This window comes from Panthera pardus, unplaced genomic scaffold (genome assembly GCF_024362965.1).
Source record: "Panthera pardus isolate Hobbes unplaced genomic scaffold, ASM2436296v1 HiC_scaffold_12, whole genome shotgun sequence".
Taxonomy (NCBI): Eukaryota; Metazoa; Chordata; class Mammalia; order Carnivora; family Felidae; genus Panthera; species Panthera pardus.
Window position 1 is genome coordinate 56,082,824 of NW_026526677.1, and position 24,347 is coordinate 56,107,170.

General features: G+C 46.5%; 1 protein-coding gene across 2 annotated transcripts in view; it reads right to left on the reverse strand.

Moving 5' to 3' along the window:
• Positions 1 to 24,347, reverse strand: part of CLPB (caseinolytic mitochondrial matrix peptidase chaperone subunit B) — a 142,232-nt gene that overhangs the window by 22,519 nt on the left and 95,366 nt on the right. For both annotated transcript variants that reach the window (XM_019449704.2, XM_019449705.2), the window contains 2 exons: positions 15,383 to 15,480; positions 2,584 to 2,698 (listed from right to left, as the gene is read on the reverse strand). In XM_019449704.2, the coding sequence (XP_019305249.1) occupies positions 2,584 to 2,698; positions 15,383 to 15,480 (213 nt within the window). The remainder of the gene's footprint in view (positions 1 to 2,583; positions 2,699 to 15,382; positions 15,481 to 24,347) is intronic.

Here is a 24,347-nt window from a genome sequence, read left to right on the forward strand (position 1 = left end):
AGCCCGACGCGGGGCTTGAACTCACGGACCATGAGATCATGACCTGAGCCGAAGTCGGACGCTTAACCAACCAAGCCACCCAGGCGCCCCCAGTCTGGAGATCTTGAAGCACTGGCTGCTGCTTGCCTGCCACAAATTCTGGCCCAGAGAGTACCTCATGCTTCACCTGGGTTGGTAGGTGAACATTATCAGATCTTTATCAGTGTGATGACCAGCCACAGGCTTCTCAGCTAGGCGGGCATACAGTTATCACCATACAAATGGAGGAGATACACAAGCCCACAGCTCAGGCCCCAATACCTGTCTGTCTTTTCAAGGGTCACTGAAGCCACAGCAGGGTCAACCTACATAACACAGGACAAGGTGTAGGACCCTCCCAATCCGAGGCAAAGTCTGGGTAACAGAATGGAGTTTTGGGTAGAGGGAAGCTCTCAGGGCAGGCATTCTGACAGCCCTTCGCAAGTGGGCAACTGAATCATTTACTCCGGCTATGGGCCAACAACAAGGAGAGACAAAGTGGGGGGTGCATCAGAGGTTGGTGTAGGATCAGAGGAAGAGGCCAGCCTGGGGCTGAGACTAAGGATCAGTCTCGGCTTGAAGGAAACAACTGTGGGCCTAATTTAAAGAACATAGTGCCCCACTCTAGCTGGTAAACACCTTGACGACAGGGACTGGAAAGAGCATGTACTTTATAGTCAGTCAGTCCTGGATTTGGCTCCCCAGTTCACAGATGAGAAAGCTGATGCTCAAACAAGCCACGTGTTTAGCTGGAGTTGCACAGCTAAAGAGTGCAGACCTGCTATTTTAGCCCACATTGGTCTAAATCTCTCCTTCCCATGTCCTCCTCTCCCCTCCCTCCAACTTCTTGGAGCATCACATCTTATGGGGCTTGAGAAGCTGGGGAGAAGCAAGAGGTCAGAGAGGAGGAGACAGCCTGCTGGGAAAGGGCTGTGTAAGGAGCAGAGGGAAAACACTATGATGGCAGCTGCAGTGCCGGCCCAGGTGGACAGGAGACTGCTTTCTTAGCTCTCTGTGCAGGTAATGCCTTTTCCATGGGCAACTCGTTCTCTCTTCAACCCTCAGGAACTCCCAGGGCTTCCCCTCCCTCCACCTCAGCCACAGCCTTGGCAAAGTAGTAAGGTGTCGTCACCTGTAAGGTGGTGGCTGAGAGTGGATGTCTGTATCCAGATCCTAAAGGGCAGCCTGGTGTGGCTTGGGCCTGAGTAGTGGGGCCTGTGTGTTCAAAAAGCTTTCCTTGGCTCCTGTGTATGCCTCTAAGCAGCCTCCTGACTTCTAGCTGGTGAGGCAGTTCTGGTCCATGGGCTCCTTTTATCTGCTGATGAGGGACTCATGACTGCCACATGAGTCCCACTGGTGTGTGAGGATGATGGAGACCAGGCTGGGCTGTGTTGCAGGGGTGGCTGCCTTCATTTTTCAATTACCCCTCTAATTGGTATCCTAGGGCTGATATGCTGCTCCAGAATGTCCCAGAGGTGCACCACAATATAGCCTGATGTTTTCTTTTATCACTAAGCCTTTATCAGGTGCTGTCTTTGGCAGTTGCTGGATCACATCTGGTGGGGCCAAATGCTTGGAGAGAAGGGGTAAGCAACATGAATAGAATGTCCTGACACCATAGGGCAGAGGTTTTTAAACATGAGCTGAGCATCAGAACTGCCTACACAGCTTGTTAAAAGATTGCTGGGCCCCACTCCAGAGTTTCTGATTCCATAGGTTTGGGGTGAGGTCTGAGATCTGCAATTCTAACAAGGTACTAGAGGATATTGATGCTGCTGGTCCAGAGACCATGCTTTGAGAACCACTGCCTGCTTGTTTAAGCCAGGCGTGGGTTACTCTGCCCTTGCCTCATCTGTCTGAGGACAGCTTCAGAGAGTCATGCACCTGAGTCAGAGAAGAGAAGTGAGACCACTATCTTGAGCAGAACCCTAGTTTTATAATTCTCTCTAGTGGGGTCTGCATGGGCAGAAGGGCCATCAGAGTAGGGGTTATACCAGAGAGCATTCCGGCTCCCAGTATGGGACCTAAGAGCTTCTAGGGTCAAGAAGAAAGCGCTTAAGGCTTGGTTCAGGGTATTTCTCCTAAAACTGAACCAGATGCTGACAAAAAACACTGAAAAGTGGCATAGTCCCAGGCTGGGAGACAAAAGACAGAAGTTCTAGTTCTGACTCAGCTGCCACATTACAAGTGATGGACAAGCTCCTGCTCCTCTCTGGGTCTTAGTCTGCCTACCTGAAAAGTTAGGGGTGGGAACAGTGGACCAGATCAAGGTTTGAGTCAGAGTATAGCAAAGCAGCCTTGAGCAATTATTATGAGTGCTCTGTATCTCTGCTTCCTCATCTGTAAAATGGGGATTTACCCTAACAGGGTTGCTGTAAGGACTAAATGACAACATACATGAAGAGCTTATCACAATGCCTGGCACACAGAAAGTACTCAACAAACGTTAAGTTGTAATGTTAGTCACTTCTGCCTGGTATGGTGACAGCAGGATGCACACCTCACTGCAGCAGACCATGAGCTCCCCCGCCCTTTTCTGGCACCGGCTGGCATCTTGATACTCACCAGCACCCACTGTGGCGATGGCATTCTCCTGGCCAATGATGTGCTCTTTCAGCCGTTGCTCCAGGGGAAAGCGGCGCCGCTCCTCGGCCTCACGCTTCCGCTGCTTCTCCTGGTACTGTGGGGAGAGAGGGCAGGTGGCTCAGGAGCACAGGGCCCAACAGGATCCCAGTTTCATTCTACCCTGTAACTCAGGGGTAAAAAACACAGTTCTGGGTCTCCAGGGGTCCTAATGCACACTCTGGCTCCTGGTCATTGGAGGCTGGCCCAGTCCTTCCCACTGTCCCCTTGTCCTAGTCCTCACCTCATTCTCCTTACTTCAGTTGGCCACTGCTCAGGAGTCCTGGCTCATCTTGCTAGTAAAATAAGTACTGCTAGTAAAGTAACCCTTGACTCTGGAGTCTGACAGAAGACCTGAGTTTGAATCCTAGCTTTATCACTTATAAGATGTGCTTATCATCTGGAGCAAGTTACTCCCCCTCAGTTTTCTCATCTGTATATTGGGGATTAAATATGATGATATACATAATGTGCCTAACATCATGGCTGGCATTCAGTTTTAAGTGCTTAATAAAAATAGGTTATTTCCCTTTCCACTTACCCTCTTGAAAACTTTTCTGGTTTTACTTTTTTTTTAATGTTTGTTTTTGAGTGAGAGTATGAGTGGGGGAGGGGCAGAGAGAGAGAGAGAGAGGGAGACCAAGAATCCCAAGCAGGCTCCGTGCTGTCAGCACACAGCCCGAAGCAGGGCTCAAAGCCATGAACCATGAGATCATGACCTGAATCGAAATCAAGAGTCAGACGCTTAACTGACTGAGCCACCCAGGTGCCCTGTTTTTCATTTTTTTAAAAGTAAGCTCTACATCCAATGTGGGGCTTGAACTCATGACCCGGAGATCAATGGTCACATGCTCCACTGACTGAGGCAGCCAGGTACCCCAAAAACCTTTTGGTTTTTATTTAAAAACAAAATTTTTTTTAACGTTTATTTATTTTTGAGACAGAGAGAGACAGAGCGTGAATGGGGGAGGGTCAGAGAGAGAGGGAGACACAGAATCCGAAGCAGGCCCCAGGCTCTGAGCTGTCAGCCCAGAGCCCGACACGGGGCTCGAACTCACGGACCGTGAGATCGTGACCTGAGCTGAAGTCGGACGCTTAACCGACTGAGCCACCCAGGCGCCCCCCTTTTGGTTTTTAAACCAGAGCTATGAACACCCTCCACTTCCATGATACTGCATTTCAATTAAACACAATTATTCACTAATTGCTGTCTGTTTTGTCCTGTGCATGCCATGATGGAAAAGGCAGGGTGGAGAGGAGGACTAGAACCCAGAGGGTTCTAGTCACTGCTGACTGCCTGGTATGTGTCTGGCCCTGGGCTTGGTCCACTTCAGGGAAGGCAGAAGGAGGAAGCCTGAATATGATCACACTGCAGGGAAGAGAGGAGAGCCAGGCCTTGTCCTCAGGGAGCTCTAAGTTGGGAGGAAGGTGAGGCAGGGCCTGTGCACAAACATTTCTCAGGCAGTACTGATCATTTTCCTCCAAAGCATGTGTGCCTATTTCTAGCCTATACCCATCTCTAAAAAACAAACAAACAAAAACCTCCCACTATTGAAAACAAATTTGTTGCATGTTTGTGACTCTGTACTCTAAATCTATTTATGAGCCGCCTGAGGGCAAGCACTGTCTTTTACTCCCTGCATGAGTCCTGACACAGTGGAGGCAGCTGGTGAATGTTTGTAAAAGTGAATTTGATGATAGATAAGAGGAAAGAATTGACAGCTAAACAGGGTGGCACGGGAGTCCAGAGAAGGAAGGATATACAAAGACCAGAACATTCTGGGGAGGCTTCTGGGTGACTGGAGGCTTGAAGCTGGAGTACTGGGCCAGGCAGCAAATGGAGGGCTATCTGGGGGCCAGGCAGGGAGGGTGAGTGTGCAGGTGGGATGATAAAGTGCTCATGGAGCAGGGTGGACGGTGGAAGGGAGCAGGTCTTGGACTGGGACAGAAAGACATGGATCTTCAGGAGGCTCCTTTCCCTTAAGACCCTGTAACACTGACAGCTTTCTAGAAAGAAAGCTGTCAAGGAAAGGCCCTGTCACAAAAGTTGTGGCTACAGATTGCTCTTGCAGGCAGAGTGGATGAAAAATACCTGCTGCTTGGGCAGTGTTTTCCTGTTACAGTAGTGACCTTGACAGAAGTTAAAAAAAATAAATAGCAAACAATCCAATTTTGGCTGTTGCTATCAGTCTGTAACTGAAAGCTCCCATCAGTCCTGGGTTTCATATGGAGCAATAATTCGGCGCCAATCCCAGTGGAGCGACGCTTGCCGGTTGGAATCCAGAGTGTCACTGTGCAGCTCCCTCAGGCGCCACATACATCACCTGGCTCTGACGACTCCACCATATATCTGCCTCCTCCTCCTCCCTGCCCACCCAGCCCCTCTCAGCACTTAGGTCCACTGGGCTGGAAGGCTCTGATGGTGACATGTACACATACTGCCTGGTGCTGCATTGGCTAGTGGCCTTGCTGGCTTGTAGTCAGGCAGGCCACAAAAGCAGCTTGAGGCAATGGAAGCTGACTGCCAGGGTTTGTTGAGTCTGCTTCCCTTCCTTCTCCTAGTGATGGGTCTCAGAGTATTCCTGCCTCTGAGCCCTTGCTCACACTGCTCCCTCACCACAAAAGTCTTCTGCATTCCCATCTACAAGTGCCCTGGTGATCTCAACCTAAATACTATATTGTCTAAGGACCCTATCGTAAGGCTTCATGCCTGCCCCTGGGACCTCCAGAGCACTTATTTAACTGCCTGTTTGTCTCTCCTTACTCAACCATGAGGTCCTTGATGACAAAGACCATGTCTTATTCATCTCAACAGCTCCATCACATAGCAAGGGCCTGGCTCACAGAAGGAGTCAATACACGTTGCCAACTGAATGAGGTGACTACTGGTTGTGGAGCAGGGGCTGAGTGCTGGGAACCATACAAAGGCACTGCCCTCTAAAAACAGTGTCTTTAATTGTTACAGTTGTCCCCACCTGAAGTTTGTCTCCTCTTCTGGCTCATAGTGGGGCAAGCTGTGTGGCAGAAATAAGCAGCTCTGTTCCATGAAGACCTGAATTCAAACTTCACCTCATCCACTTACTAGCTAGCTGACCTTGGGGAAGTTCATTCAACTCCCGGAATTTTCATTTCCTCATCTCTAATACGGAGATGGTGACTCACACCCACCTTCCAGGGTCCTGGTGGGATGCTGGGGAGAATCAGGTGAGACAACATACACAAAGAACTCGGCAGAGTCTCTGGCACATAGCAAATGTATAGCAGAAGTGGTAGTGTGAGAGACTTAAGCAGAGAACACAGTAGCTGGCCCTTGGAAGGCCTTTGATAAACGTTATTTCTCTCCTTCACTGCATTTTGATAACTATATAACCCAGTGCTTTCTTGGAGATGGGATGGGGACACAGGAACCCTTTTAACTAATTTAACCTGTATGGGCTCCACAGATGAAGAGTTGCTCTGGATCAAGCAGAAGCTAGGAGCCTAGTCCACTTAGATGCCCCACTACCCCAGAAATGGCTCTTGAGGCTCCCTCCTTAGGAAGCCTAGGTCTGTAGGGTACAGTCTCAACACCAGCAAGGTTCTGGGGATACCTCCAACTGCACAAGGCAGCTCATCTCTGCCTGCCAGTTTTCCTTATGTGTTAGAAATTCAGCCTCTAGGTGCTTTCCATGCATTGATGTGTGGGGCCTCACAGAACATATCTTTTTCATTTGTCACAGGCAACATGACTTTTCTTGCCACTCTGTTGGTTTGGGTAGGACCCTGTGGTCTTCCTAAGTCTTCTCCAGGGAAACAGTTCTACTCCTATAACTCTTCTCTGATGTCATGAGTTTAGTATTCCTGTTATTTTCTTGGGCAAGGGTAAAGGGTCCCTGGCTTTTATGGGGGTGAGTATAGGGAAAAGGTTATACTGTGATCTGGCCGGTTTCTCAGGAGCTTTCTAGATGGTCCCGGGAAAGATCCAACCTGTGGCCTAAATCAGGACACATCCTGATTCTCCCCCAGCCTGGAGTTCTCAATATCTATTCAGAAAAACTTCTGAAAATGGATCGGACTTTTTGATAAAAATATATAGGACGCTGGGATTAAACCAGGTTAAAGTTTACTGCTTCATGCTCTTTTCCTAATGCTTAGCATAGAGTTTGTATTTTAAAAATGTGTTGAATGAAAGAGTGGCCTTTTTTTTTGAAGATTTTATTTTATTTTTTAAGTAATCTCTACATCCAACATGAGGCTTAAACTCACAACCCTGAGATCAAGTATCATACTCACCAACTGAGCTTGCCAGGCACCCCTGAATGAATGGCTTTTTGAGGCATCAGCTATGAGCCCACGCTTGTGAAAGAACACAGGAAAGGAAAATATTTGGTCTGGATATATTCTCTTTGGGGAAGGAGAGTAAGATGGGAGAAGGCACTTGGTAAGGGCTCCATAAATGTAGGCTACTACTGTTTCCGGCTTTTTGAGGAGATGGAGAGGAAGCCTATAGGGACTGAGGTCGAGGCCCTGCTTTGACACAGTTCCACTAGAGGAGAAGATAGGGCAGGTGACCCAGCCTGCAGAAGGAGAGGACACTGGGCTGAGAGCACTAGGAAGAAACCACCCACAAGAGCAGAAGTGGGGGAGTGATCATCTTCTTAATAAAAGCCACATGCAATTAGCTTCAGAAGTCCTCACCTGGAGCCGGCAGCAACCAGCTCCCCATGCTACATCTTGGCGGATAATCGTGGCCACTGGTTTCTATCATTCTTGATTTAATATGGCACCCCTCCTGGCTGTGAGTGCATTTACAGGAAAGGGCTGGGAGGCTGGGGTGAAGCCTAGCTGCACACACTCAGTGGTGGGTAGCTGAGATGAGTGGTTCTTTGGGGGAGGGTTACAGGGAGAAGGGGTATGTCAGGCAACCCTATTATTGGGTATCCCTCAAGGAACAGGTCTGACAATGAAAGTGGCAATGTGTTCACTGAAAGGGCAGCTGAGGTGAAGGTGGGAGTGGTGAGTAGACAGAATGAGACCCTGGGCAAGCATGCAATAGGTATGGAGGAGGAAACAGAAGAAAGGCCAAGCTACCATTTACCTCTCATGGGAGGTCAGGGTCACAGAGCCCACTTAGGCTGCTCTCAGATATACTCAGATATGCCCCATGTTCCTGACGCTGACCCCAATTCGCATCTCAGGGCTTCTCCCATGCTCTGAAGCTTCAATGACAGAGAGGACTTGGAAAGAAAGTCAACAAAAGGACAGGGGGCAACAGATGAGACTAGGGTCACGGGATGATGGAAAGAACGCTGAGTGGGGGAATGATGGTAAGAGGAGCCCAGGAGGTCCAACAAAGAGGCCTGGAGGATGAGAGAGGCACCCAAGGGACTTGAAAATCTCTTGAACTAGCTCATAAAGTATACACCCCTGTAGAGAAAGTTAGGGCACATAGCAGGTGTCACTTCCATTACACTCAGTGACCATTATGTCAGCATCCTGGATTCCATTGTCTTCTCTTCCAGCCCATCCTCCTTGCTGCCAGAGTGATGTTTTAATATGTAAATCAGATCATGTCACTGTGCAAATAGCTGGGTTGATTCAAAGACTGGTGAGAGAAGGTTAAGAGGACTGGCTCAAGTGAGAAGATGAGTTGTGTTCTTAGTGTATCATATCAGGAGGCACAGGATGTTGATTATTTTATAACTGGTGATGTTGACTTTGATCACTGGGTTAAGGTGCTCTGTGCCATGTTTTTCGACTACCATTTTCCCCTTTGTAATTAATAAGTATCCTGTGGGGTGAGGATCTGAGCCTATGTAAATAATCCCGTTACTCCTCAAACTCTCACTCACTAGTGTTAGCATCAATTGCTGGGTCTCATCTGACTGGGAACCAGCTGTTCTAATCCTCCCAGCCATAAGAAGTTCAGTGTATCTCTTCCTCCTCTGCACAGAGATGAAGTGCATTAAAGCATGGGTCCACCGGTAGCAAGTAATAGAGACAGAATATGCTAACCTTTGCAGTCTGGCTCTAGAGCTTGCAATTTACACCCTGGAGGTAAGAAAAGACCTGTTTCCTGCCCCAGGGAGTTCACAGTCTATTTAGGGAGATGAGACTTAAAACACTAATCTCCTATTCCTACTCTTAGCATGGGGCTACCTAATGATTTTATTGAAATAAACACCAGAAGGTGTTCTTGCCAGAAATGTGTAATCTAAATGTAATCATAAGGAAACATCAGACAAACCCAAACTGGAGGACACTTTACAAAATACCCAGCTTGAACCCATTAAATGTCAAGGTCATGAAAGACAAGGAAAGACTGAGGAACCATTCTAGATTAATGGAGACTACTAAAGAGATATGAAACTAAATCCAATTTGGGATCCAGAATTTTCTTTTCTTGTAAAGACAGTCATTGGGACAAACTGGTGAAGTGTGAATAACACTGACAGATTAGTTAATATCAATATTAATGCCTTGCTTTTGAGGACCGTACTGAGGTAAGAAAATGTCCTTTTAGGAAATACAAGTATTTAGGGATAAAGGGGCATCACGTGTGTAACTTACCCTTAAACAGTTCAGAAAGAATTACCTCTCTCTCTCTCTCTCTCTCTCTCTCTCTCTCTCTCTATATATATATATATATAATAAAGCAAATGTGATAAAATGTTAACAATTGGTAATGTGGGTGAAGAATTTACAGAATTCATCGCACTATTTTTGAAATTATGTAAAAATAAAATTAAAATAAATCAGGGTAATGCTTACCCCTGGGGGATGGGCAGTGACTGGAAGTGTAAGGTAGGTTTCTGAGTGTCTATAATGGTCTGTTTCTTGATCAGCTGTGTTTAGCTTGTGAAAATACAGAGAGCTATATAATTAAGATATATGCACCTTATAGAAGTATATTTCAATAAAAACTTATTTAAAAGTTAAAAACAAAGAAAAGAGAAAGCAAAAGCTTGTCCTCATAAGCACACAGCTCCGTGTCTGGCCCACTGTAAAGCTGCAATGAAGGTCAGATGGTGCTGTCATCCCCGTAAGGCCAAGCACAGGGCCAGGCATGGGGCATGTTGGCACTTGAAGTGAAATGCAGCAGGGAGCAGGCTGGGCAAAGTGGGGAAAGGGTATCACTTCACCCTATGACGGGAGCAAGATAACCCTCTTACTCTCCTGTGTACCTCACCCCTTCTCTCCAAGAGGGCTCTCCTCAGCACCCAGGTTTGCAGCCCAGAATGCGGGCCCAGGGGAGCACTGCATCCCCAGCTATCCCTGAAGCAAATGAAAAAATATGGATACAGGAAATGTGCTTGTGATTCTGTCACTGGGATATGCAAATAAAATATATATGATAGGCCTATCTGCCTAATATTCCTGCCAATTCATTCTCTGGGTGTGATTAAAATGAGCAATAAATTCCTCGTGAGTCTCGGCGGAACGAGGATCCGGGAGTGGAGATGCGGGCTGGCACCAGCACGTCCCCCTCAGCTGAATATTCATCATGGACTAGCTCCCCATATTTTTGTTTTATCTGCCATCGTGTGCACAGAGATATATTTCTACCTCTCTCCTTCGTCTCTTAGTTAAAACATGAAAATGGTCTAAGCTTTAAGTATTAAACTCTCCATGTAACAAAATCCTTCAAAGTGAGATCACAACTACCTTCTCTACGAAGCCTGCCCTGCTCATTCTGCCTGAAGGTGATCCATGCTTTCTTGGAGCCCCCACAAACTCTCTGTGGACCCCTCCTAACATACAAATCAGTCTGTGGGTATCAGAACCAAGGGTGCCTGCCTCTCTCCCATCCTCCACTTCCAGATGGCCAGCTCAGAGGACAGGGGCTGGGGTTCATCCACCTCTGAATCTTCTTAGGGGGCCCAAGGAAGCTTCTGCACAGACAAAGCAGAGAAACTGAGCAAACCAGCAGCAAGGAGAAAATCATGTAGGCTACTAAAGGTGACAGAGATTCTTTGGGGTGCATGGGTGGCTTAGTTGGTTAAGCATCTGACTCTTGATTTTGGCTCAGGTCATGATCTCACGGTCCAAGCCCATGCTGTCAGCACAGAGCCTGCTTGGGATTCTCTCCTCTCTCTCTGCTCCTCCTCTGGTCACACTCTCTCTCTCTCTCTCAAAATAAAGAAATAAACTTAAAAAAAAAAAGTGACAGAGATTCTTAGATAAGTGACACATTTTAAAAGGCAGAATGAAATTAAAAATTAGGCTTATGGATAACTTGAAAATGGGAAAATTTTCAAGAAATCATATTAAGCAGGGCACCTGGCTGGCACAGTCAGAGGAGCATGTGACTCCTGATCTCAGGGTTGTGAGTTCAAGCTCTATGCTGGGGTATGGAGATTACTAAAAAGAAATAATAATAATAATTAAACTTAAAAAAAAGAAATAATATTAAGTGAAAAAAAAAGCAAATTCCAAATATGGGACTAGGATCATAACTCAAACACCTTCAGGGCCAAGTAGGAAATATAAATGTCTGTTAGGCTAGCACAAAATATAATAGCGAGCTGGGAGGAATCCACACCCCCAACCCTTACGGGGTCACATTTTTAATAAATTCTTGGATTGTTAAAATAAAACATGGCTGCAAGTTTAAGACCCCTGTATGTACCGTAGGCTATCAACCAGGTTAAAAAAAAAAGGCCATCTATATACATATATATAGGTAAGGTTCAGAAAAGGCATATATAGTATCATGAAAGTAAATCCTCTGATTCATACCCCAATAGTTACTTTTAACAACCTGATTTTCTGTTAAGTATCTGCTTTCTTTCCTTCAGCTTCAGTTTTCCCATCTATAAAACCGGGGTAATAAGAGCTGCTTCAAGGATTTGTTACAGGGTTATAAAAAATGCAGAGAAAGCACCTGGCATAGTACCTAGATGCACTTAATAAAAGATGCACTTAATAATACCTACTATTATTATAAATAATTAAAAATATTAATAGTGATCACATATCGATAGTAGGGCTAAAATGTTCATTGAAATTCAGCTCAGTTGCCCTGTCCTCCAGTGAGACTGCCTTGATCTCCCCAGGTAGGATTCGAAGCCACCTCTGGATTCCCACAGTCCCTGGGCTTCCCTGGTTCACTTTCATGGTTCACTTGCCTGTCTCTTCACCAGACGGTAAGCTCTTTGAGTGTTTCACCCACCTGTCTTCTTCTTACCTAGCCCAGAACTTGGCACACAGACAGTCATAAACATGTACTAAATTATTTAATTCTCTTTAATTTACTTTCCAAATATTCTATAATGACACATATGACTTTTACACTTACACATTTTCCATAACGAACACATATTTGACTACAGGGTGGAGAAGGCTGGGCTGGGAAGCAGGAGGATGCTGGGTGCATAGAAGGAGAGTAAGATAAGATCGGAGTGGCAGTCACCCATGTCTAGACAAAGAGCCAGGAGATGAGGTCTCAGGCTGGAGCCTCAGCACCCTCCAGGCCTGAGTCATTAGGTTATAGACGTAAGGCCTGAACTCAGAGAGAATCAGCTACTGCTTACTTACTGGCAAAGTGGGACAGAACCAGGTCTATAGCAGTGTTCTTCCCATGAAGCTCTGCCTCATGATTTTGAAGAGGTAGTGTTTTTTTGCAGCTTAGAGGAAAAAAAAAAATCAGAGAAGAATGGGTGACAAAGTAGATGCTGAGCAACTGAAAGACAATGCTAATACCCAAGGAGAACTGAGGGGTGACAGGACAGTACAGCAATCAAGGAGAGATGCTCAGTGGACAGTTGGGACATTTCAGACCAGATGAAAACATAAAGTACAGAGAGGTGACAACAGAGAAATAGTCTTCCATGGAGAGGTTACAGAACCCCAAGCAGTCTCTACGTGGTTTTCCAGCCTCCAAAGGCAGCCCCGTGCACTGTGTGACAGCTCTGTTAGGGAGCTCCTCCCGATAGCTGCCACTGAGCCTGGTTCTGTCCCAGCTCTGCCAGTGAATGAATCTCCCCCCCCCCCCCCCTTTCACTCACAGCTATTCCTGTGTCTATATGTGGTCTCTCCTTTCTGGGCCTGATGTCCCCACTGCCTTTGGCTTTTTCTCTGGCATAGTTCCTCTTTCCCCTTAGCTGCCCTACTCTGCACAGATTCTAAGAGCTCCATGTCTACTCAGAAGGTAGTGTCTGCAATTGCCCTCTGTGGTCCAGAAGGGTCTGACTGGAACAGAGGAACACAACCACCATTTATTTACTCGGGACACTAGCCTTGTACTAACGTGGCCAACATCAAGCCACTTCTTAAGCAGCCGAATTTTGTTAAGGATCCCACAGCAGCTCTAACCCCTCCACCTATGCTGGCACTAAGAGACTTGCCCCATGTCAGATCACCTGACACACCATGGTTTCTCTTGGCCAAGTCTAGGGCATGGTCTCATGGGACAGCTATTGTGCCTGAGGGATGACAGGAGTGCAGTCCAAGGTTATGTGAAACACGTTTAGGGATATCTTTAAGGCACCTGGGCAAACTGACTCTACCTCTAGGGATATTCCTAGGGATGGAAAATCTGAACAGAGAGGAGGGAATTACTTGCTCTCTAGGAATTTTCACTCTTGCTGGTCCCAAGCACCCCTCAGGATGTGCTGTGAAACCCCATCTCCCTTCCTACCTCCTCTCCTCTGGAGGAAACTACTGCAGGGTAGTTACTAAGGCTCCCAGGGAAACAAACTATATGGTTAATTCTGGCTGCCAGACATTTCCAGTCTCCCCCTTGTAGGCACATGGTAGGATTACTCCCCTTGGTCCCTTGTGATTGGGTGGGAACAGGGATTAGTTCTGTCCAGTGAGCTGTGAGTGGAAGGGTCTACTTCCAGACTGGGCATTTAACTGCATATGCAAGACCCTCCAGAGCATTCTTCTCCCTCTGGCAAGCAACCTGCAACATCCCAGAGGGTGGCTGCAATGCCAGTCTGGTCTCTGCAGGCCTTTGATGAACAGAGCCCCCACTGTTGACCCATGATGGATAGGCTGCATGAGGCCAAAAATAAATGTTTATTGCTTTACACCACTGAAATTCTGGGTTATTACAACATAATCTGGTTTATCCTGACATGTAGACAATTGTATACAGAATAGAACCTTAGAAACCATTCTGTCCAATGTCTTCATTTCACAGAGGTAAATTGAGCTTCAGTGAAAGCAAGTGCTAGCCCAACATCACCCAGTTAGTGAGTGGTAGAGTTGGGATCACAACCCGTATCTTGTCTGTTTCAGTCCAATGACCTAAGTGCTCTTACTCAAGACACAGAGAATATCTGCCACTAGGTGGGACCTGTCACACTGAATCATCTCAAGGTACATCAGCCAATGTGCCAACAGAAACTCCATGATCCTGGACAGAACACAAGAATGAGAGTCAGCAACCAAGTCTTCCAGTTCCAGTCCTACCACGGAACCTATCACCTGACCTTGTATTCAAGTCTATTAGCTTAGGTTTGACACTAACTCACTCTGGAGCCAAAGTCATGTCACATCCCTCGGCTCTAGTTTCCCCAGGAGTAAAACGAGTCCATTGATTTAGGCTTCAGAGATTTAAAACGTGTGTTCACAGCAGAGCCTCCCCTGAGGCTGCTCAGGAGAGAAGGGCTAGGCCAGTTGGGTGCAACTCTGGTCCACTTCTCCTCAACCACAACATCTTAATTTCCTCTGACTTAATTGTTTAGGCTTTGGTAAAATTTCTTACCACCGGACTTGACAATTTCTGAGGTCCCTGGCAGCTCTGAGATTTGTGATTCTAATGCCTGGACTCTGCCAAGTAGTTCCTGAGTGATAGCTCAGTGGCTGGGAAGAGCAGAAAGCTGCCTATATTTAGGGAGCTCAAAAGTTTGGTTGAGAAGATCAAATTAAGATGGAGATTTTTTTGGCTCAGACTATACCAGGCTCTCTGGACTGTGTGTGGAGGGGAAGGGTCAGGGAATGGTTCTGAAAGGAGGGATGATGGGAAAGGATTACTTGCTGAGGTTATAGAATACATAACGACTGAGGAAACAGTACTTGGGTTAAAGATTTTGTCTAACTATCCTGGTCCTATGAAAAGGAGCTAAAAGGTCTATTAGCTCAAAAACTGAATTTGAAGATTAGTCCTCAGAACCCAGAAGTGGCCCAGGCCTCTGCCTGGTCATGATAAGGGTAGCTTCCTATTCTTATTAAGACTGGGGACTAGATTTATGTATGTGTTTATATACACATTATGTGTATGTATATACAGATACATACGTGTGTGTGTGTGTGTGTGTGTGTATGTGTGTGTGTGTGTGTGTGTGTTTTGTTTTAGAGAGAGAGTGCAAGTGAGCGAGAGGCGAGAGAGAGAGAATCACAGGAGGGACAGAGGGAGAGAAGGTGAGAGAGAGAGAGAGAGAAGGGGGGCTCACCCAAAGAGAGAGAGAGATGTGGGGCTCACCCAAAGCGGGGCTTGTGTTTTATCCAAAGCAGGGCTCATGCTCACCTGGAGTAGAGCTCAAGCTCACCCGAAGCAGGGCACGAGCTCACCCGAAGCGGGGCTCAAGCTAACCCTATGTGGGACTCGAGCTCATGAACTATGAGATCATGATCTGAGTCAAAGTCAGATGCTTAACAACTGAGCCACCCAGGCTCCCCCTGGATTTGTATTAAAACAGACAATAATCACCTAAGGAGAAGTGGCCTTTGGTGTGGAGCCAGACATCATTTAATGAGCAAAAGATTAAATGCAGCATGGAGTACCCATAGGCCTTCTCCTTTCTCCGAAATTTACCTTTGCCTCTGAAGTCCTTAAAAGCTTCATCACCTCCCCTTCTCGGGCATAATCCAAAGGTGTGTGTCCCATTTCATTCCTCTGAAGGGGGTTGGCTCCTGGCAGGAAGAAGAAAAGTAGTTAAAGACTCTATGAGTGATCATTGGGGCCTCAGCCTTCCCTCAAAGGTGACTTGGGCCCTGATTTCAAAGTAAGGAATTCCCATGGAAATAGCAACAAAACCCTAAGAGATTGTAGAATGGTGTGACAAACATCAAGCTGCTCTGACAGGAGAGTTCTTAATTCTGACACAGAGGTCAGGGTACTGGCGTTCCTACATGCACATGCACATATGTGCAGAAACATACTACCCACACACACATGTGTTATGTACACACAGGTGTGCTCTATACACACACACAGAAAACAAACACACACAGCTGAATATGCTAAAAAATATACCAAAGACATAAATATATCCTAATGCCAATGCATTAGTCATTAACAAACTCATCTGCATACAGATGAATATTCATTAATAAAACCATATAAGAGGGTTCCTTTCTAAAGCACAGACTTTCTGAAAAAAGGTGAAACAGCCCCCTTCTTTCTGTTCTCCACTCCTCTCTCTTCTTTAATGTCTTTTACCTCTGGTATTTCTTGCTTACTGGAGTTAACGGAGTCCTCTGGAAGGGAGTGGGCATTACCAGGAACCTGGCTATGCTAGCCCCAAGGTTTGATGCCCTTACCAATTCCAACTGAAAAATTAATACTTTTATATATGATTCCTATTTTCTAATAGGAAAATGTGCATGTGGGCAGGCATTTCTTTCTGTATCAGTTCCTGTGCTTGGAGGACAAAGAACCTGAAGTATGATAAAAAGAAGGGGCTTGCTGGGGGCCATGCATCTACCTTGTTTCTCTTTTAAGTTCTGGCAGCTCACAAGCCTGTATAAAGTGTCTACTTGGTGCAAAGCCTTGGCAGATATGGAAGAAAGGCTCCTCTGACCCCCACATTATTAGAATCTCCTTCTCAAAGCCCAGGTCTGAACCCTCACTCTCCTCTTCAAAAACTGTCCATTCCATTCAATTTGTCAAACTTTGAATGTGTGGGGCTTGAGACACAAAAGAATCAGATCTGGCCTGGCCCCAAAGGCACTTCTCTCGAAGCAGGGAGACCGAAACCTAAGAAAGCTGTGCCTTGGACACAGCAGATACTCAAGAACTATGTGTTAAATGGAATATTCCTCGATCTTCTTTCTTGCTAAGGAAGTGTTGTCAGGAAGTAAAGAAGGGTTAAGACACAGTCCCTGCCAGAAGGATCTAATGGGTTGGTTGAAAACACTAAATATGCAGGCCAATGCACATCAGCATGGGGCCTGGCTCAAGGCGTGTGTCCCGCTACTGTTTACTGATGGACTATAAAACTCAGCATTTCTTCTTTTTTCTTTTTAAATTTTTTAACATTTATTTATTTTTGAGAGAGAGTGAGAGTGGGGGAGGGGCAGCGAGAGGGGGAGACACAGAATCTGAAGCAGGCTCCAGGCTCTGAGCTGTCAGCACAGAGCCCAACGCGGGGGTTGAACCCATGAACAGTGAGATCATGACCTGAGCTGAAGTGGAACATTTAACCGACTGAGCCACCCAGGTGCCCCAAAACTCAGCATTTCTTAATCCTAGGATGTGGAACATTTGTTCCATGATCTAAAACTATTCCTACTGAAGCTCTCTGCTTCTTAAAGGTCTATAAATTTATCAACCAACAACTGTAAGCTTTATTAAGCATTTACATGTGGCTGTCTGCCTGGGCTGCAGGGGAAGAGGTGTGGGAGAAGGGAGTAGAGGAGAGAGCAAGAAGTATGATCTAGGGCAAGGACACTTATTATCAATGAGAAAAATTAATACTTTTATACATGATTCCTATTTTCTAATAGGAATTTGATATAAAATATTAATATATATAATTTTTACTGAGATAGAATTCACATACCATAAAATTCAACCTTTTAAAGTATATAATTCAGTGGTTTCTAATATACTTACAGGGTAATACAATCATCACCACTAATTTCAGATCATTTTCATAATCTCAAAAAGAAAGCCCATAGCCATTATCACAGACACCCTAACCTATACTTTCTGTTCCTATAGATTTGCCTATACTTGACATTTCATATAAATTGAAACATACAGTATATGGCTTTTTCTGTCTGGCTTCTTTCATTTGGCATGTTTTCAAGGTTCATCCATGTTGTAGTGTCATTCATGCTACAACATGAAAGCAGAAATGCAGCATTCCTTTTCATGGATGAATAAAACTCCATTCTGTGGATAGGCCACATTTTGTTTAGTCATTCATCAGTTGATGGACATTTGGGCTGTTTCCCCCTTGGCTATTATGAATAATGCTGCTATGAAAGTATGTGCACAAGTCTTCACGTGGATGTGTTTTCATGTCTCTTGGTTATATATCTAGGAGTGGTGGTAATAATAGGTATTTACTGAGCACTTACTATGTACCAGACACTGTGCTCTGTACTTCATGTACATTACATCACTTAATCCTTACAACCACTATTGAGAGGTAGGAATTAAAATCCCCATGCTATAGACATGAAAACTAGAGCTCAGAAAAGTGAAATCATAGCCCAAGGTTACAAAGCTAATTATTTGCTTGGACCAGGAGTCAAACCCATGGCCAGGTTTTCTCAACTCCAATTCTCCACACTCCCAAAAGGGCAGCCAAAACATACTCCTGCTGAAATATCCTTCCCTGGCTTTTCACTACTTATAGGATAAAGTGCCAGCTCCCTGGTAAGGAGGGTGTCTGTGTTCTTCGTAACTAGTAGGTGGGTCTTTAGGGGCTCAGCTGGAACCTCACTCTTTCAATTCTATTGGCAGTGACTGGGTGCTTTGTATCAGCAGGGCTCTGTATGTAGGATGACGGGGGATTGGCAAAGCCAGTGAATAGCCTTCTTTTTTGTATTTTTTGACCACTCTATAGCAACTGATACCTTGGCCACTCTTTTGTGTTCTATAAAACCACTTTTTCAGGTTTTCCTCACACCTCTGTGACCATTTCTTCTGCAGGCTCCTCTTCCTGTCTTTAAGATTAGCTGTTATCTAGAGTTTGCATCAAGGAACAATTTCAGCTTTCCAGAAGCTAATGGGGATGGAAGACGACCATACAACTACAACTTGGGCTGAAGGAGGGACAGACAGTACTGTGGGGGCCCAGGAAGGAATGGAGTGCCAAGGGGCCTGCTCACATGGTCTGGCTTTCCCAGCCCACTCCTGTTCTCTCTGGTGCTCAACACTGAGGCGCTCCACAAGGGCCGAGGGCCAGTGGCAGATGGCAACTGCCTGCCCCACCACCCCTATTTCCGGGACCATAGCTAGAGCTGAAAGGGAGCTACAGTTTAGCAGAGTGGAAAGGTCTCCTTTCTTAGGCAGCCTCAAAGGGAGCTCTGTCACTAGATATGGACTGGAGTAAAAGGGGAATCAGGGACCTATAGAAGGGAAAGAAAAGAGTAAAGGGGGAATCAGAGACCTATAGAAGGGAAAGAAAAGAGGACCAAGAGTAGAAGAGAAGAGAAACAGGAAGAAAAGGGGAGGGGGGGAGAGCAAGAGAAGGTAAGAGAGGAAGACAATGGGAGAAAGAACATAGGGTGAGATTAGTTGCATCAAACAAGTGCTGTCAGTGATCTATATTTGCTTACAGAATGAAAAATGTGTGCCATAAACATTGGCCACTGAGTAATTTCTAGTAGGAGTCGTGTCACTTCTCATAAAGGATGGGATGGGGACAGGTAGGACATCTCTGCACCTGGGCCAGCCAGCACAAGGACGCCTTTTAAAACAGTGCTGAGCCTATCTCTAGCCCAGAAGGCCCCACCCCAGCTACTCCTGAGGGGGGAAGCCAGCCAGGTTCCCCAAGGTTCTGGAGCCTCAGGGCAGCACTTCTGCTCCCACTTTAGGAAGGCTGAGGTGGGGGCATCATGGAAAATGTCCATCTAATATTAGTCCCCCAGCCCCCGCACCCTTGCACTGATGCTCTGACTTGACTAATTGCTGTAATAATTGATAGAACCTGACTTCTACAACTGATCGATTTCACCTCCACGACCAACGGCCACAAACCATTATACTCCAATAAATAACCACATTGGGTTTCACCCGCCTGCCCTCTCCAGGGGCATCAGGATGGCCCGTGCCCTGGCCTGACCTCCCCTTGTCTCCCACCCAGGGCCCCTCCGGGCCGAGCAGCTGGTCTAGAGGGTCAGGCCTCTGGGAGCAAGTGAGAGGGCCGCATGGAGGTGGGGAGTGCTAATCGCAGGCCATCCGTCACCTCCCACTGGCTGTCTGGGGCTGGGGCCAACACCTGGAGCACCCCAGGCAGTATAGTGCAGGACCCCTCCCCTCCTCTCCCTGCTCCAGATTAGTGTGTCCCAGCTTATAATATTTGATAAATAGCAGACTGGCTTCCTGGCAGCACTGCTGCGGCTGCGCCTGCCCGCTACAGCTGTGGAAGGTCACTCATTGGGGAAATATGTTTCTGTCAGTGGTATTGAAAAAAGTTTAGTGGAGTGACAGGCCTCAATTTTTCAAATTTTATTAACTCCATCCCCTTAACCATTTGTCTTGAATTCCTTCAGATTCTGGAGGATCTGTCAATAGGCCATGAGAGAAGGGGGGGTGGGGTGGGGTACGGGCTGGTTCTGGTTGGTACCAGTGGCTGGCTTGGGTCTCACCATGTAAAGCAGTGGAAATGGTGCCGCCAGAAGAGAAGGCTGGCCCACCAAGACCCAGGGAGCCCACTGGCACAGTGCCTTTGGTTTGACAAAATCATAGATTTTGAGTGGAAAAACACCTTAGTAGTGAGCTCTTCTAATTCCCTACAAAGAGACACCCCTCCTACTACATCAGAAACAGGTGGTCACCCTGACTCCCCTGAATGTGTTCAGAACCTAGCCTCATGCTCATGGCCCTCCACAGGGTTCCCCCCACTAAACTGAGGGCAGATCCTTTTCCTACAAACCCCAACCTGTCCCTCCATCCCCACTCCCACCTTGGTCTTCCTGCAAATACTTGTTCATCTTTAAAGACCGGTTCAGGCTTCTCTAAGAAACCTTCCTGGTTTCCTTCCCACCCCAGGTTTGGTACCATCATTTGTGCTCCCACAGGCCCTCTGCTCTGTCTTACCGATCATTCTGCAGTCAAACATTCTGTCTGCATCCAAGACTGAGGGCTCCTAGAAGTCAGGGACTATGTCTGACCCACTGCGAGCCAGCACAGGGCCTGGCACAGAATAGCTTTCACTAAAATTTACCAAATAAATGGACTTCTTCCCAAGGACTATCTTCTGAGGCCACACAAAACACACAAAACTGTTCTTCTTGCCTCAGAAGAGCCCTCTGACAGCAAGTGCATGCCCCATGTTGCTGACACCTGTAGGCCAAAGCTCCTAGTCTCTTTTCTGGTCCCAAACACCTCTCTAGAAAATTATATCAGGGGCGCCTGGGTGGCTTGGTCGGTTAAGCGTCTGACTTCGGCTCAGGTCATGATCTCACAGTCCGTGAGTTCGAGCCCCTCGTCGGGCTTTGTGCTGACAGCTCAGAGCTGGAGCCTGTTTCAGATTCTGTGTCTCCCTCTCTCTCTGCCCCTCCCCTGTTCATGCTCTGTCTCTCTCTGTCTCAAAAATAAATAAATGTTTAAAAAAAAAAAAAAAAGAAAATTATATCATGTCAAGTCCCAACACCTTCTGGGCTCTGTGGGCGGGAAGTGGGGACAAAGTGGTTGGAGAGAGGTTCACACGCCCTTCCCTGGGAGAGGACTAAAATTAGGGTGGGGGAGGAGGCCTCCTCCCTTGTCACTACCAGTCTTGGCCCTCTGCCTACCTCTGTGAATATCAAAGAAGATAATGCTAGGATAAGAGGGCTTAAACACACACACACACACACACACACACACACACACACACACACACACAGAGTAACTGCCCTATACAAATGTGTTAGGCTGTATTATCGATAATATCAGCATACTCACACACTCCCCACCGCCCCCTACAGTTCTCTCAGCCAGACTGGCCTTCTAGTGGTCCAGGTCTACCACCACTGCAGTTTCCATGACTCACCCCTTCCCCTACAGGCAGCTGGTTCCCAGTCCTTTAAAAGAGCACTGGGTGGGGGAGCTTGCAGGAGTAGGGGTTACTTCTCCCTGGCTCTGTGACTGAGGGCACCTGCTTCACTTCTCTGGTGGTAATGACTGCTGCCTTGCCCACCTCTAGGGGTTTTGTTTGGACTGAGTAAAATAAAAAGCTCGAAAATGATTGGGAAAAAAAGACTGTACATTGTTCTTTGTAATAACGTTTATATTCACTCTCCCATTTTTACTGCGAGCTCCTTTACCACCTTCATCTTGATTTTCACTATTTCAACAGTCTGTTTACTATCTCCAATTGGAAGTTTTTTTGCTGAACTGGGGTGCCTGGGTGGCTCAGTCGGTTGAACGTCTGACTTCAGCTCAGGTCATGATCTCATGGCTCATGAGTTTGAGCCCCACATCAGGCTCTGTGCTGACAGCTCAGAGCCTGGAGCCTGCTTCTGATTCTGTTTCCCTCTCTCTCTGCCCTTCCCCCATTCATACTCTGTCTCTCTCTATCTCTGTCTCTCAAAACTAAACAAATATTTTAAAAAATTAAAAAAAATTTTTTTTGCTAAATATAAGGGAAATCACTCCCATAATTAGAGGTATCTGTCAGGGTGCAGCGAAATCTTTTTGGTTGTGTGCTCCCCATCAAGGAAGCATTCCCAGAGAGACAGAATAACGACCTCAAAGAAGCCGCACACCTTCCCTGTCTCCACAGTGTTGCTTGCGCCATTCTTCTTGCCTGGAACTCCACTCCTTGCCTCCCTGACCATCTAGATCTTACCCCTTCTTCAAGGTTCCTTCTCTGGGAAGCCTCCACCACCCTCTAGCTATCCATGCTCTCCCCATCTGTCTGCTGGCTCTTGTTGTCCTCTCAACTCCCTCCCTTTCCTGGCAGCCCATCCCTGTTTCATCCTCACGGCTAGTATGTATGTAGCTCCTCAGGTCAGAGACAAACCAATTCTTCTCCATTCACTGAGGCTGAAGGTGAGAGAGAAGAGACCTGTCCAAAATGCTGCAGGAAGCTGAGTGGAACCAGAAAGAGCCCCAGTTCCTGACATCTAATCTTGAGCTGTTTCCATAAGCCATACCATTGAGCATTCTCAAGATATGTACACACACATACATGTGCACTTATAGATATGCCTCCCCTCTAACCAACAATCTTTACTGAGCACTCACTACATGTCATACCCTGTGCTGACTCCTTCCATGTATTTCATTCTTAACAACAATTTGAAGAAAGTAGAAGAGGTATTATTTTTCCCATTTTCCAGATGATTTAACTGAGTCTGGCAGAAGAGCAGGACAAAAAGAGACAAGCTAACATTTGTTGTGTGTAAGGCCTTTGTATACAGTGTCTGAATTATTCATCATACAAATATTCAGAGAATACGGGCTCAGAGAGCTGAAATAATTTGCCCATGGTCACCCAGCAGACAAATAGTAAAGATGGAATTTAAAGCAGAGATTTATTACTGTATTTTTGTATGTGTTTGCAATTTTCCATAATAAGTTTTTTTGTTGTTGTGTTTGAAGAAGCCAGGTCTGGTTTTCCACCACATGGTGCTACCTTCTAAAGACCTGATGACTCAAAAAGAGGAAAAAAAATCATCTCTCTTCTTCCCTTCCAGTGTGCTCAGAGGCTCCAAAACCAAGATATAGGGGGGTTTCTAGAAGTAGGCTTGGGATAGACAGCTTTATAGAAAGGGTACAAAATGGGGTTCCTTTTCTTCTCATTCAGGGCTGCCCCATCTGGGGACCAGGTGAACAGTGATTCACATTAACTGACCCCCCAGAAGGTCATCTACCAGTCCTAACTCCCCAGTGGACCTAGACAGGTAGGATCCCTTACCTTCAAAGAGGGGGATTTCTAAAGTTCATGGAACAGAGAGCTACTGCTTCATGGCTGAATCCAGCCATTCCATTAAAACCCACTGAGTACTGATGCTGGGCGAGGTGCTGGGCACACAGAATCAGATCAGTTCTTGCCTTTGGGCAGAACCAAGACTGATGGGACGCAAACAGAGACAGAAACAGTGACAACGCAGTGTGGTGAAGGCAGACAAGGGGATGAGGATGATGACTCCCTTCCCCTCACTACAAGGGAGCCACATACTGTGTAACTGGGGAGATGGGAAACTATGGCACCAGCTGGAGAAGAGCAGAGGTGCTGCACTGAGTAAGCACAAAGGAGAAAAAGACTGGAGGAGCCTGGGTAACAGAAGGTTGGAGCCCAAGGTGGTCATGGAGACTGTGAGTGGGAGAGTGGGAGCTGGCCTTCCAGTCCAGGGCTCTTTCTACCTGCCCAGTCTTGGGTCCCACACCCCAGGATTTCAATTCCAACTGACCAGAGGACTGGACTACACAGAGCTGTCACTGCTTTCTTCAGTGGTGAGCCCAGATCCATTTCCCCTATCCCAAAGCTTTCCCAGACCACTCTAGCCTATGTAGACCACCTCCTCCTTTGAACGCCTAGAGCACTTATCTGATCATACACTTTTCACATAAAAGTGTAAAGAATCTCCAGAATCAGATGTATTACAAAAGGGATGCTCTGTGAATGCCTAGAAAAGGAAATGGTGATGATCGCCAGGCATCACGATGGGTTCACGGAAACCAAGTCATGCCAGACTAACCTCATTTCCTTTCTTCATCAGGGTTATCTATTTGCTCAATCAGGTACAGCAAGGGAAAATGTGGACTTCATCAGACATTTGCTGGGGTATCTGAGGACAACCTGAGAACATGATGGAGAATTGTGGGCTGGGTGCCAGTACAGTGTGGAGAGTTAATAGTGACTGGTGGACTAACCAGACCCAAGGGGAATGGAGCG